A 14134-nucleotide genomic window follows, 5' to 3' on the forward strand; every position below is an offset into this window, starting at 1 on the left:
TACGATTATTTGCATGCTGGTGTTTGTGGTTTGTATACTGCTGTTATTTATTGCTGGGATATGCTGTGAATGTGATATTAAATAGATAGAATGAATTGATTTAAGATTGTGTGTTTTGGAGACCCCTTAAATGAAATTCAACAAAAGATGCCTGACTGCGTTTTCTGATGAAAGCCCATTCATGGCGATGGGAACGAAGAGCAAGCTGTTTGATACATCGTTTTCGTTGACATCTGAGCTGTTTCTATATGACTACAGCCTTGGCGTACAGTATCCATCGCTACAAACAGATAACAAGTTTTATAGACTGAAGTGGTGTGAGGGTAAAGGGCACAGTGTTTTGGCAACAGGGAATGAGGAAGGAAAGGTGACGTTGTATGCGGCTGTTCCTGAGAAGGAAGCCTCTTTTGAGATGCTTTCGAGCTGCAATGTTTTGGAAGGAAGTGTTCTTGGGCTTGACTTCAATCTGTCGAAGGAGGTGCTTGCAGCGGGGTCGTCGAATGGGAAGATCATATTTTGGAATCTGAACAAGCTTGATAGCCAGTACACAAGCGACATATCGATTTCGTCCAACATTACGTGTCTTGCATGGAACAAGAAGGTGTCGAGGATTCTGTGTGCTGGGACAGACGATGGAAAGATACTTATTTTGGACATAAGGGCGAAGAATGTGGCGATGACACTTGGGGGGGAGGGAATAAGCATGGTGAATGATGTTATGTGGCATCCCAGTGGATCTACATCTGTGATTGCTGCTACGGACAAGAAAGCACTGCAGTGCTTCAACCTGAGTTCGGACAGCATGTCTGAGATAGGAGAGCACGAGAACGGAATGATTGGGCTGTCTACTATTGACGAGTTGCACATTGCAGCGGCGTCAAAGGAGAAGATAAGCATAATTGAGATGTCTGAGAACAGGGTGGTTGATACGATTGATGTTGATGGGGTGATTGAGATGAGCTTTTCGAGGAAAGATCCGCTGATGGCGTTTTCGTATGCATCTGGAACCACTGAGATAGTTCCTAGGGTAAGCATGAATGTGATTTCACGGTATTCTTCGTGTATTATTGGAGACAAAGTGATTGCAAAAGAAAAGTATGTGATTGAAGACGAGTGCCTGGAAGAAGTGGAGGAGGATGAGCTTCATATGAAAGTCAAGGAGTTGTTATACAAGGATGGCAAATATGAACTAAACAGAGAAGAGCTGGGTGAGCTTCTACTGGAGGAGTGCATGAGAACGAATAAAGAATGCTCTGAAGACGAGGAGGATTTGAATAAGGGTATTGAAGGGCTGAAGCTTGATGCAAAACTTGATCTTTGCGATCCGCTGACGCTGTCTCTTATTAGAGGGGACATGGAGGAGGCGTATGAAAATGCAATAAAAAGCAAAAAGAAAGTTTCGTTATCGCTTTTGCTTGCATTAGCAAAGGATAAGGACGAGTTTCCTGAGTGCCTGGATGGCTTTGATGATATGCTGATTTTGCTTTCTGTTACACAGATAAGTTCTGTGTTTTCGAAGCTTTTGGAGAAGATATCTGCGGACCAATGGATGGTTTTTCTCGCAACGATCAGCTTTTCGCTGCTGAGTGATGAGGAGTTTGTTAAGAATGCACTGAAGATGGCAGAGAAGCTAGAGGATAGGCAAAAGCTATGTGTGTATGCAATTACGAATGATCTTGAGAAGTATTTTGAGCTGAAGTCGTCCATGTACAAGAAGCCAACAAGTGTGTATGAAGTGCGAGAATTTTTCCAGGAGTATAAGGGATTGGTCTGTGATTTAGAGCTGATGGGAGGAGCATACAAGGATCAGATAATTAATGAATATTTCTGGTATGGAATGGCGCATGGAGAAAAGCCGCCTGCTATTAAGTATGAGGATGTGGGGATAAACACGTACCTTGGGAATTTGAAGAGCCACGGTGTTGTTGACAGAAATGTACCTGAGAGCGAGGATATTTATGATGTGAAAGAGATGCACAAGCCTGCCATTCCTAAACAGGAGCAACAGAAGATAGAAGAGCCATTGAAAGGGATTGCTTCTCCAAAGCATGCTAATACGGGAATGTATGGAATGCCTCTGAAGCTTGGAGAAAAGGATTTTCATGCGCAGCATGATGCAAAAAGAGGGTCTGTGAATACAGAAGTATCTACAAGTAAGGTGAATAAAATCATGCCACCGATGCCTGCGATTGGAAGCATTCCACAGAGGCCACCGGTATCTTCAACGCCAAGTTTAGGAAAAGTGGGTAAGTCGCCTACTCTGCAGATGCCACAGTCTCGGACAAGCATTCCAAGACCTGGATATGGCACTTCAGGGTCGTCAGGATACGCAAATACATCTGAGGAGATAATGTCAAAGCTGTATGCATCGATTATGAATTCATCGTCTGAGCATTTAAATAAGTCACCATCGATGCCTGTGTATGGATCGATGTCCCAAGGAGTAAGAAGCCCGATTATTGGGAAGGGAACACCGCCAAAGATGGGGATACCTAAGCCTGGAATGATCTCAAGCCCGATGATGAGTAATCGGGAGAGTTTTTTGAAACCTGGAGAAACAAGCATGAAAGGAATGGGTGGCTCTGTTTTGAGGTCGCCATCGCCTCAGATGGGTCAGCAAAATGTGAATGATGCAGCAAAGGAAGCAGATCTGGATTCTGAGAAGATTCTTACTGAGTTTGAGTCTTTGATAGCAGGATTGACGGAGAAAGCATCTGAGAAAGCGAATTTGATAATCAAAAGCAAGCTGAAGGATATATCCAAGAAGTTTGCATTGTATAAGAGCGTGCCTAGGAATACTTTTGGAGCGAAGGTGTTGAGAGGATTGAACGGGATAAACATGGAGATGAAGAAGAATGCAAGTACTGAGGAGATGAAGCAGAATGTGCAGAAGATTGTTTGTGAATGTGCAGAAAGTGGAGAGAACATGGCAGAAATATGGATGCCATGTGTGTATACACTGTTGCAGATTGTTTATCATTGATGATTAAATGAGATTGTGCTTGATGTTTTGTGTTGGATTAAAGCATGCTGTGTGTAAAGAGCAATCGTTCTGTATGCTATAGTACCATGTACTGTTAATGTGTGATCTGTACATGTATGGCTAATGGTGTGGATGCATATGCTCAGCAAAGATGTGGAGAATTGAAGATCGAAGCATGCATGCAGTTGTGTTTGATTTGGATGTGGTTGAATGCAAAAAAGTTCCCCGTCCGGGAATCGAACCCGAGCCTGCTGCGTGAGAGGCAGCCATCCTAACCACTGGACCAACAAGGATATTATCGTTTTGTGCCATGAACAAGTTCAGATTGTTTCTGGTGGTAAATGCTTTTGTATCTGCCTGGTTTTGCACTATGCCTGTTTCTCACGTGTTGTAACTTATGCTTTGTTTCATGCTGCGCCATAATTTGCCATGCCCTTAGTCTCTGAAACATCATCAAGCATTATTCCATTGATGCAACAAACACAATGACACAGTACATTCTTGGCGAGCTTATTGGCTCAGGAACATATGGCGATGTTTACGAGGCTTTCAATGCAGAAACAAGAGAGCATGTTGCATTGAAGAGAATAAGGCTCAATGAGCGTGAAGGTATGCCTGGAACAGCCCTCAGAGAAATATCAATACTCAAAAGACTAGATCATATAAACATCATACGCCTCATCACAATAATTCACACAGACACGCTCTTGACAATGGTATTTCCATACGTCGAATATGAGCTGAAGAACTACATATCCATGCATCAGAATGCCGACAAGATGAGCTTGATCGCCCAACTGGCATGTGGCGTGGATTACTTACACAAGATGAATGTCATACACAGAGACATCAAGCCACAAAACATACTGGTCACACAAGACGGCGTGCTCAAAATAGCAGACTTCGGGCTCTCTAGAAATATGGAGGTTCGAGTTCCGCCATATTCTAGCGATGTTGTTACTCTGTGGTACAGGTCTCCAGAGCTGCTGGTGGGTAACACAAGCTATAGGTTCTACATTGATGTATGGAGCCTGGGATGCGTGGTGTATGAGATAATGACAATGGAGCCTCTTTTTCCGGGAGAAAGCAAAGAGAATCAGCTGGCACTGATCAGAAGAATAGCAGGTGCTCAGAAGCCGCTTATGAAATTTATTGAATCAAAAGGAATTCCAAAAGCAGTTTCCAACATAATAATAGGGTGCATTGATCTGAACTACGAGGCCAGAATGACCATGGACGAAATAATGCGGCTTTTGCACAGCGAAGGCTGTTTTGGCATCTATTCTGGCATCTCCCAAGAGATGGAGAGCATTCCTGTGATGCATTCAAATATCGGCACTAGAAGGCCCCGGAACGATGTATGAATGGGGAAAGCTGATAATCGAAAAAAGATTTGGAGATAGGCTGAAGATCAAGCCAGGTGTTAAAAGATGCTCTATTACAGAATATGGAGGAACGAATCAACTGTCCGAAGAGCTGAACCTCAAGGGTAGTATAACATCTGGGGGAAGACCTGCAAATGCCATTGAGGAGGTAGAAGAGGAAAGCCAAGCAAATGCAATCATCGATTGCTTGAAAGAGCGCCTTGACTTATCGCTAAGCATTCCTCCGCGAGTTCCTTACGACTCGATTGATAAAAGCATGTATGCAGAAATCGAAGAAAAGATTTTCGAGGAGTGGAGGAGGCGTCAGAAAAACGACATTTTTGAGCGAAACATAGAAATATGGAGGCAGTTTTGGATTACATGCGAAAGAAGCGATACGATAGTACAGATCGTTGATGCAAGAAATCCGAAGTTCTTCATTAACAACGACGTGCGCAAAATGTATCCTGCAAAAAGACATGTCCTTATGATCAACAAGGAAGACCTTTCGTCCACAAAAATGCAAATTGAGGGATATGAATGCTTATACTATTCCGCATTGGATAACAAGGCTGTTTCTAAGGTTGTTCTTGGCATTGATGGAGACACAATTGGATTCATAGGCTACCCAAATGTTGGAAAAAGCAGCACTATCAATCTGATAATGAACCAGAAGAAAGTAAAAGTAAGCCAAACGCCAGGAAAGACTAAAGCGATTCAGACAATTCCTCTTGGGCACAAGAAGCGTCTATTGGACTGCCCAGGACTGGTCTTTCCAAGACACAGCAAGATAGATCTAATGCTCCATGGAATACTAAATGTTGACCAGCTGCTTGATCTGAACAAGCATCTTGAATACATTATTGATTTTGTTGGTGTCAACAAGCTGTGCAGATTCTATTCACTGAAGGGATTCTACAACGATTCAAGATGCACTAAGGGAGTAAACTACATCAATCTGATGTCATCTGTGAAGGGATGGAAAATAGGGAAATGCCTGAAGATGATTATAAAGGACTTTACTTGTGGAAGAATTGCATATGAAAGAGAGGTGGAGAATCTTGAATTAGTTTTTGACTGGTATGAGAACGAAGGAATGATGTAACTCCAGCAATATATGCCTGGCGATTCACTACACATTTAACTAGCTTTGATTCTTGGCACTAGCTATTAACAACTTACTTGCATTACAACAATAAACGATCTGTTTCAATAATACCTTGTTTATTCCCATACATCATTAGATCAGCTCCACTCTGAAGATATGCACATGTACAGAGCTTGGATTGCATGAAACTTTACATCATCGTCCTCGCTATGCACTAGCCCAAAAAGAACCTCCCTAACCTGATACTTATTCAGTAGCACATTTATATCTGGAGATACCTTGGCCATCTGGAAAATGTCATTGCATGCAAGGCATATCCATGAAGGATTGTTTGATTTCAAGTACTTCTTCAAAACCTTGACTATCTCCACCTTGTTCTTCATCAGCATCTCAAGGTTTGCAGCCCAGAAGTCCTCTCTGTGATGGTACTCGGAGTCTTCAAAGCGCCCAGAAAACAGCTCGTTGAGGTAATTCCTGATGCAGAATGTCTCTCTGCTTTTCACTATCCTGCTCTTTACCTTCTTAAGATCTGCAATCAAATCCACATCTCCGTATCCGCTTTCTAAAAGCAACTCTGTGCATCGGCAGATATCGTTGAATCGGCCAGGTGAAAAAACATATCCATGATCAAGAATGTTTGCAATAATTGCATAGCAAACCCTGAGGATCTTCTCCCTAGTCTTGTCTTTCATCACAACAACAACATCATCAATCAGCTTGTCCATCTTCTGGATACATTCCTCGCTGTATGAAGCTATGAGGATAATCATAAGTGCATTGTACTGAACCTCCCTCACAAAAACAAAAACATTAAGAATGTCCTTGAACATTCTGCTCGACATGAGATCCAGTTTTCTTGAATCAACGCTGAAATCTGAATTTGATTTGTATGACAGAAAATCTATCAACAGGCAAAGCAGGTAATTGCCTTCGTCATAAGACGCATTCTCTTTCAGCATTTGCTTGAAAAACGACAGATATTCTTTTCTGTGTACCCTATTAGCATACATTCTTGTTATAATCTCTGCGCTTTTGTATCTAGAGTAGCTGCTTGAGCAGAAAAGTAAGCCTATCAACTCGTCTTCATCTAGCATCTCTGGAGATGAAGAAAGTATAGAAAACGCAACGTCCTCACTACTCAAGAGCAGTGCCATTGCTTCCTTGGTCCCCAAACTTCTTGCCTCATTAAACATTTTGATACATTCAGCGTGTGTATTTGCAGACATTGATTCCTTCATTTTTGCTTCAAGCTTGTCCAAAAACATTGGCCTATCAGGACTTCTGCATTAATTGTTTAAGGATCTTTGGTGTGATGCAATTCGTAGCCAGAGAAGGCTTAATAAACGATCGATTGTTCTGAGCTACTCATGCTGAAGTATGGGAATGAATGCTAGTCAAGCATTTACGGTATAATGTGGCGATGCGGTATGCCGATGACCATTACATGGATGATGATCTCAACACACAAAAGCCATCCCTCAGACTCCCAGAATGACAACACCGTTCAGGAAGCCAGAACCTTTGAGAAACGTAACCAACAAGGTCGATAAGGAGTCAGAAAAGACTGCAGTACGTTTGAACAGAATGGAAGAGCTGATGTACAAACAACAAAAAATAGGTGATGAATCGCAGATAGTCATGGTTGACAAGTACTCAGATGACATTTTCAAATATTTCCTGTCAATTGACAAGCCATACACATATGCAAACGAAGGTGTTCCTTGGAAAATGAGGAGCTTACTCGTCGATTGGATTATAGATATACACGAAAAGCTTGGAATGTGCCATGACACGCTGTTTCTTGCAATCAATTTAATAGACAGGTTTCTTGGCCTCAGAGTGATTCCTAGTTCGAAGCTTCAACTCGTTGGAATCTCGGCACTCATGATAGCCTGTAAGTATGAGGAGGTGGTGTGCCCTGCACTCCAAACATTCGTGCTGCTCACCGAAAAGACATTAACAGATGAAGAGGTACGAAAGGCAGAAAAGTACATGCTACACACCTTAAACTATGATCTGCAATATGTGTCGCCTTTGAACTTTCTCAGAAAATGCTCAAAAGCCAACAATTACGAAATCAATAGTAGAATGGTTGGCAAGTATTTGCTAGAGCTGATGACTCTTTATGAAGAGTTCCTGGCATTCAAAGGATCCATAAGGGCTGCAACTGCAATGTATCTTTCAAGGAAAATGACCTCTCAGGACCAATGCAAGAACCTATTCGTGATTTACTCAGGGCACACAAAAGAAGACATACGAGAATGCTTCAACGCCCTTGTGCATATCATAGGCGAAGACATCCCCTTTGAAAACATACAGAACAAGTATAACCTGCCAAAATTCTTCCATGTGTCGTCGTTTACCAAGGAATATTCAAAAAAACACTTCAGATAGCCATTGCAGACGAAATAAAAGATTTACAAAAGTTGGAACACTGCTCACCTCTTATTACATACTAAAATGCAAACACTAAAGCATACATATGCATAATCGCACACATCTATGCCTACATCATATTTGTTTATATGGATGCCCTGAAATGACAAACAGGTTTATAGCATTCACTATAAGCATCTCTTATATAGTTTCTGTAATTTGCGTGGCAATTGGAAAGCATGTGGCTCCATTTCAGTTGATTGCCTATCTGCCTCTTGTATTCTTGAATTTCCTGCTGACGATGCTATTGGTTTTGGCCGGAAAGCATCTTTACCTGAACAATTAGTTCTATCTACACAAGTAACTATCAAGCTTTGCTTTAATAAATGGATATTGCCCACAATCACATTATATGCTCATTGCTTTGTCGTGCAATCGACTACTTCTTTCTGTAGCATTCCAAACAAAACCATTTTCTCCAATACAATCCTACTGAATGACTCAGAAGATTTAAATACATCAAGAAACACATTTACAAATAGCTGCTGGTCATCTGCTTCTAATCGGAAGTGCGATTTGTACATCTCAAGATATGTCAAGAAGTGCGAAATGCTTGGAGAGCCAAGATAACAGAAATTTCTGAAAAAAAACTCCTTGTCCTCAGTATTATTACCTGCATCTCCGTTCGAATAATGTCTACTCAGAACCTTGTCTTCAAACTCTTCTTTCGAGATCTTATTCACCATGCAATCGGCCTCAGCAATCGCATCATCTTCAAAGAACCTTTTAACTTTCGTCACTCCAGAAATCCTTTCCATCTCTATCCTTACCTCTTCATCAACGGCTTGTTTGAACATCTCTCTGTCTTCAACACTTCCAAGAGGAACATACGAGCTGCTTGCATAGACACTATTTTCTTCATTATTGCAGAAAAAATACTCAAAGACAAGCGGCAGTGCCATCTTATTGATCCCACTAGCCCCTTGTCCATTTTCCTTTTCCTTGCCATCACGGCCCATCCTCATGCAAAGCTCGTGGATAAAGGTTTTCATAAACCCCTGCTTCTTGCATAGTTCAATCACAACCATCGTCAGATAAAGCGCATTTTCTCCTTCTCCATAAAGAAGAAGCAAGCCATCAACAACTTGCTTGTGATTATTAAACACATTCAATTGCATCACACACTCCTGCACCGAAAATCTAAAGCTTCTAACCACCTGCATAATACAAAACGTATCTTCAAAATCTTCTTTACTGATTCTTCCAAGGATTTCGTTAGCCTTTGCATTGCACTCATTGACCAAGTCGTTGCTACAAACGTCAAACTCATGCTCCCCAGCCACAAAAGATGCAGGCCCATGCTCAATCCATGAAAAACAGCTAACCCAGCATATGCCGAGCCTTTTCAAAGTAAACACTGCAGAAATCATCTCATAAGCATTGGTTGTTCTAATAATACTATCTAGCATTTCAATAATGGTGCTCTTAAGCTCTGTATCGTCTTTAATCAGCTCACACACAAGAGATGCTATTATCGACGACTTGTGCGGCATCAGTAGTATAACATTTCTTATGTCCTCTGCCACGCCCTTTATGTCCTCTGCTTGCCTAATCTCTCTTAGCATGCGCTCATAGTTCGTCTTGTTGATCCTTGGGATCTGGAGCTGCATTGAGGGAGAATTTTTCCGCATGCTTTAATGCCAGGCAGGCTACGTGATCTTTTCTGTGGGCTCGACCGCATGAACGAAGCATCAACGCTCAGCCACAAAACTACCTAGAAACAACATGTATTTTTTTGTTGACACACCCTACAATGGATACATCGATAGCAATAAAGGGAAGGAACTTTGCAGTCATTGCCACAGACATGAAAGTTGCAAGGTCTGTGTTTGTTATCAAAGAATCACAAGATAAGTTCGTCAGCATCAAAGAAAAAGTTGTGATATCAGCCACCGGAGACCAAGGAGATGCATTCAGAGCAATGCTGTCTATTTCTGAGGAGGCACTCTTCCAAAGCATCCAGAACGAGATTGAGCCAAGTCCTAGCGTTGTTGCTCATATAATGCAGAACAAAATCCATGAAAACTCCCGAAAGGCTCCTCTCAATGTGTCGTCCATAATTGCAGGAAAAGGCCCCAATGGGTACGAATTGTGGTCCATCGATAAATACGGAGCAATGTCGCCCGTGCCGTTCTGTGCAAATGGATATGCAATGTATCTCGCATATGGTATCTTCGACAAGGAGTATTTGGAGTCCCTGGACATCGAAGAAGCGCTGGAAATCATTCAAAAATGTATCAATTTAATAAGAGAAAGACTCATGATCAACTTGGAAAGCTTCATGATCAAAATAGTCACTGATGATGGAATAATCACCAAAATTTTGCATCCTCAAATAAAAAGCAATTAGGTTTATTGGTCTTTGCATCTTTATAATGCATTGAAGATCGTTCTTGGATTATATTGGAGCCAGCCTAGTTGATTAGGTATATCCTTCCATTCTCAAAAAGAATCAAATCCTTGGCGGCAAGATCTTGAAGCACCTTCTCAACCTCTTGCAATGTCACGCCTGCATCTACCCCAAGACGTTCTACAAACTCATCAATTCCAAAAACTCTTGGATTATTCAGATCAATGCTGTATTCATACAATGCATTGCTGACGTACTCTGCCTTGTCATCGCCAAGCATCACTGCCTCCAGATCTTGCTTCAATCCACTTCCTGTGCTATCAATCGCAAACTCGTCATTCTCATCCGTGCCTGCAACCTTCACTTTCTTTCCTGGCTTGATCACCTTCTGGAACAGCGAGTCTTTGATCAGCGATATCACACACTCTGCATCAGAATACTCAACAACATCGCTGAGCCTTAGTTTTGCATTTGCAGTCGCAAGGCGTATCATCGTCTCAAGCAGCCGGGGTGTTATGGACACAACCTGCTCCTTCCTGTCTTTGCTTTGCCTCAATAATGTGTACTCCTTTGTTATCAGCCCCGCCGCATCCCTCGAAAGCACAGGTCGTTTTTGCTTGCAGCACTGAATATACGCCCTGAAAACATCTTGGCTAACTCCAGCAGGCTCATCATATCCATTCTCAAGCATATGCATTCTCAGAACATGGCTCGAAATCATCTGATCAATGTCTGTGTTCGACTTGTCCAGCGTCACAAATATCAGATCAAATCGCGTCAAAAGACTCTCAGGCAGCCGTACATTCTCCTGTGGCGACTTGTTCTCTCTGTATTGCCCCCACATCGGATTCGCCGCGGCAAGCACAGAGCATCTTGCATTCAGCGTCGTGTGAATCCCTGCTTTCGCTATCGTCACCGTCTGCTGCTCCATCACTTCGTGTATTGCTACCCGATCTCCGTCATTCATCTTGTCAAACTCATCAATGCACACGACTCCCCTGTCTGCCAGCACCATTGCCCCCGCTTCCAATCTTCTATCGCCCGTATCCTTATCCTGTACTACTGCTGCTGTCAGCCCCACTCCGCTCGATCCTTTCCCTGTTGTTGCAACAGACAGCCGTGCTGCATTCATAACATACCTTAGCAATTGACTCTTTGCAGTGGACGGATCCCCAACAAGAAGAATGTTGATGTCTCCTCGGATCTTACTTCCGTTCTTCATCACAATCTCATTTCCTCCAACCAAAAGCAGCCCTATCGACCTCTTGATTGCATCATGCCCAAAAATACTCGGTGCAACCAGCTTGTGCAGGTCCGGAATTGCAGAAAGCCTTAGAAACTCAGCCTCATTCACACACTCCTCCTTCTTCCTCCCTATCCTTTCAATGTTGTTTGCAATCAGCACTGTCTTGAACTTCAGTGGAAATCCTTGTCCTCCAAAGCAAAGGCTCTTGTATATTCCATACATATTCACCCTGTCTCCAGGCTTCACCCTGTCAACAAGGTCAAACGACAGCACAACCTCTACAGACCTGGGTAGCTGTCCGGGCGGCGCTTTCTCAGGCATCTCCTGCAATACAACAGTTTGGTAATCAAAATACTCCGAAAGCCCAAACTCAGTCGTTAGCAGACCTCCCTCAGGATCCCTAGTTGGATACACCGTATTGGTAATCGGTAGCTTTGTAATCATGGTTGAATCTCGGTACTCCTTCGAGTAAAACAGGTTCCTGGCTGCACTGTAATGAACACTCTTCATCACCTTCGGCCTGCAGATCGAGCACGACGTTACTATCCCTTCCAGGCAGATCATCCTTCCAAGATACGCACTTGAAAGCGTCCTTGGATTCACAGAATAATCGCCAAACGACCCATACACACCCATAAATACCTTTCGCCCTCCAATCATGCTCAGCTCATCTTCAATGAATGGAACAATACTCATAGGATTGTCAATAATGCCCTTTGCTAGCGATTTGTCAAAGACCCTGATCTCGTTCATGTTCAAAAGCACGCGCTGCTCACCGTCATGCGGCATCTTTGCAATCACCTCTGCAATATCCTTGCCTTGTGCTGTGCGGTACTCTTCAGCAAAGCTCTTGAATGCCTCTATGCAATTCGATTCCATCGCTCAAAGGGGCCTCAAAAAACGTTGCATGCCATCAAACCTCTCAAGACATCATTCACTCCCCATCTACTCAATCTCCCTGAAGTCGTTGTACGACATAAAGTTCGAAAGAATCACATATATGTATCTATACCACACCATCTGCGATTCATGCATGAGCATCATCTTCACTGGCTCCATGTACATCATCAACGGAACAGCACATGATATTTTGCCTGCTGATACATCAACACAATACTTCCTCAGTATTCCCTTTGACTCTAGGAACAGACCCTGTATTCTGAATGCCCTGAGAAACAGCCTTGCGCCTTCATAGCACGATATGTGATTCTTATGCCCTGAAACACCTTTCTCGTCAAATGTAATAAGCACATCAAATGGCCTTAGCAAGTAGTGCTTGGCAATATACATGCAAACCATTGTCTTGTTCCAGTCACTGCCGTCAGAAAGCAATGATATTGTCAGGCGGGCCTGTGTGTGCTCAGCAACCTTGCGGAGCTCTTTTTCTCTGATCTTTCCCTTCCCATACTTGTCTCCATTCGAAAGACACAGTATATCCACGTTTCTTCTGAGATTCAGCAGTGTGGGCGCAAAAAACATCGACTCATCGTCCGGATGTGCTATCAATAGCAGGCATCGTCCACCAGGAAGGCTTGTCCCAGCCATCCTTCTTATGTTTCTAGCAATAAACAATAGAAATCCTGCTATTCCCGCAGCTCTTGCTGCCATTCGAATATTGCATGCGCCTCTCTTTACATGAAGTCGCATTCTCAGGCATCCATTTGGGCATACTTTTGCAGAATCAATCTCAGTAAGACAATCAGACAGCCATGCTATTTAATTCTTCGCATCACACCTCATTCATCTTCAAATGCATTGGAATCTCCCCCAACTCCTCGGAAATCACTTCACGGATCTCACCATTATCAAATCCAATAAACATAAATCCTCCAGCACATGCAAAGCAGCTCATACCCACGTCGCCAGCATACTCTCCAATCATCCCTGCTCTATCAATGCACTTCATAGCCTTCCCTCCAATGCTAACAAGAATCTTGCCATTAAACCCAACCTTCCTAACACTCCCTTCATGGCTCACCTTGCATATTTCTTTCCTTGCTCTTAGATCATGCAAGTAGACACTTCCTTCTTCAGTGCCCACGCCTAGTTCCATCCCGCTGCTTGAAAAGCACATGCTGAATGGAGTTTCGCTATAGTCTACCGTTCTGAAAACCTCTTTGCTTCTCTGGTCAATAAACTGTATTTTGTTGTCTCCTCCTACACAGATCAATCCATTTGCCTCACACATGCATATGCAAAGTATTTCCTGGATGGTTGTGCCCTGACTCTTCAAAAACCGCCCCTGTTCAAGATTGAATCTGTATACATCAGGCCCAACACCTGCACACATCACCTCTGCTTTGAACTTGTTAAAGCACGCATCTAGGCATATAGAAGGCATCTTGATGCTTTCATGGAATCCATACTTCGCATGTAGCTCTAGTGATCGGTCTCTTTTCAGAACACAGATCTTGGATGCATCCTGTGCCAGCGGAATCACCCTCAAAGGCTCCGCCTCCAAATGACGCTCGACCTTCAGCGATAAATTGACCAGATCATATATCTTGACTGACGGCTTGTAGCTACCTATCGACACCAGGCATTTTCCATCCTCAGAAACAGCCATGTCAAACGATGCTGCTGTGTATCCAAGATCCCTCACCATTTCTATATTTGCAAACTTCATTGGCAGAGCGTCAGGCCATGA

At 42.9% G+C, this 14134-nt stretch overlaps 11 protein-coding genes and 1 non-coding gene across 12 annotated transcripts; 6 read left to right on the forward strand and 6 right to left on the reverse strand.

Annotated features, from left to right (window-relative positions):
* Positions 1-130: 130 nt before the first annotated feature.
* Positions 131-2983, forward strand: HK407_09g13710 (uncharacterized protein; the record flags this gene model as incomplete). The annotated part of the gene is made up of 1 exon (XM_060421334.1): positions 131-2983. One exon carries the CDS (start codon positions 131-133, stop codon positions 2981-2983), a length of 2853 nt encoding a protein of 950 aa, XP_060276415.1.
* Positions 2984-3204: 221 nt separating this feature from the next.
* Positions 3205-3276, reverse strand: HK407_09g13720. Its single transcript has one exon. It is a non-coding gene; the product is annotated as a tRNA-Glu (tRNA).
* A 192-nt stretch (positions 3277-3468) lies between these two features.
* On the forward strand, positions 3469-4347 carry HK407_09g13730 (protein kinase; the record flags this gene model as incomplete). The annotated part of the gene is made up of 1 exon (XM_060421335.1): positions 3469-4347. One exon carries the CDS (start codon positions 3469-3471, stop codon positions 4345-4347), a length of 879 nt encoding a protein of 292 aa, XP_060276416.1.
* On the forward strand, positions 4340-5452 carry HK407_09g13740 (putative 50S ribosome-binding GTPase; the record flags this gene model as incomplete). Its single annotated transcript, XM_060421336.1, has 1 exon — positions 4340-5452. The coding sequence occupies one exon, from the start codon at positions 4340-4342 to the stop codon at positions 5450-5452; it is 1113 nt and encodes a 370-aa protein (XP_060276417.1).
* Positions 5453-5592: 140 nt separating this feature from the next.
* HK407_09g13750 (V-ATPase) lies at positions 5593-6720 on the reverse strand (the record flags this gene model as incomplete). The annotated part of the gene is made up of 1 exon (XM_060421337.1): positions 5593-6720. One exon carries the CDS (start codon positions 6718-6720, stop codon positions 5593-5595), a length of 1128 nt encoding a protein of 375 aa, XP_060276418.1.
* Positions 6721-6946: 226 nt separating this feature from the next.
* On the forward strand, positions 6947-7849 carry HK407_09g13760 (cyclin; the record flags this gene model as incomplete). Its single annotated transcript, XM_060421338.1, has 1 exon — positions 6947-7849. The coding sequence occupies one exon, from the start codon at positions 6947-6949 to the stop codon at positions 7847-7849; it is 903 nt and encodes a 300-aa protein (XP_060276419.1).
* A 145-nt stretch (positions 7850-7994) lies between these two features.
* HK407_09g13770 (uncharacterized protein) lies at positions 7995-8177 on the forward strand (the record flags this gene model as incomplete). Its single annotated transcript, XM_060421339.1, has 1 exon — positions 7995-8177. One exon carries the CDS (start codon positions 7995-7997, stop codon positions 8175-8177), a length of 183 nt encoding a protein of 60 aa, XP_060276420.1.
* Positions 8178-8247: 70 nt separating this feature from the next.
* Positions 8248-9501, reverse strand: HK407_09g13780 (uncharacterized protein; the record flags this gene model as incomplete). Its single annotated transcript, XM_060421340.1, has 1 exon — positions 8248-9501. One exon carries the CDS (start codon positions 9499-9501, stop codon positions 8248-8250), a length of 1254 nt encoding a protein of 417 aa, XP_060276421.1.
* A 143-nt stretch (positions 9502-9644) lies between these two features.
* HK407_09g13790 (proteasome) lies at positions 9645-10241 on the forward strand (the record flags this gene model as incomplete). The annotated part of the gene is made up of 1 exon (XM_060421341.1): positions 9645-10241. One exon carries the CDS (start codon positions 9645-9647, stop codon positions 10239-10241), a length of 597 nt encoding a protein of 198 aa, XP_060276422.1.
* A 64-nt stretch (positions 10242-10305) lies between these two features.
* On the reverse strand, positions 10306-12366 carry HK407_09g13800 (MCMP-loop domain-containing protein; the record flags this gene model as incomplete). The annotated part of the gene is made up of 1 exon (XM_060421342.1): positions 10306-12366. The coding sequence occupies one exon, from the start codon at positions 12364-12366 to the stop codon at positions 10306-10308; it is 2061 nt and encodes a 686-aa protein (XP_060276423.1).
* A 66-nt stretch (positions 12367-12432) lies between these two features.
* On the reverse strand, positions 12433-13095 carry HK407_09g13810 (putative GlcNAc-PIde-N-acetylase; the record flags this gene model as incomplete). Its single annotated transcript, XM_060421343.1, has 1 exon — positions 12433-13095. One exon carries the CDS (start codon positions 13093-13095, stop codon positions 12433-12435), a length of 663 nt encoding a protein of 220 aa, XP_060276424.1.
* A 121-nt stretch (positions 13096-13216) lies between these two features.
* On the reverse strand, positions 13217-14113 carry HK407_09g13820 (uncharacterized protein; the record flags this gene model as incomplete). The annotated part of the gene is made up of 1 exon (XM_060421344.1): positions 13217-14113. One exon carries the CDS (start codon positions 14111-14113, stop codon positions 13217-13219), a length of 897 nt encoding a protein of 298 aa, XP_060276425.1.
* Between the last annotated feature and the right edge of the window lie 21 nt (positions 14114-14134).

This window comes from Ordospora pajunii, assembly GCF_021821965.1.
Source record: "Ordospora pajunii strain FI-F-10 chromosome Unknown Cg_09A, whole genome shotgun sequence".
Taxonomy (NCBI): Eukaryota; Fungi; Microsporidia; family Ordosporidae; genus Ordospora; species Ordospora pajunii.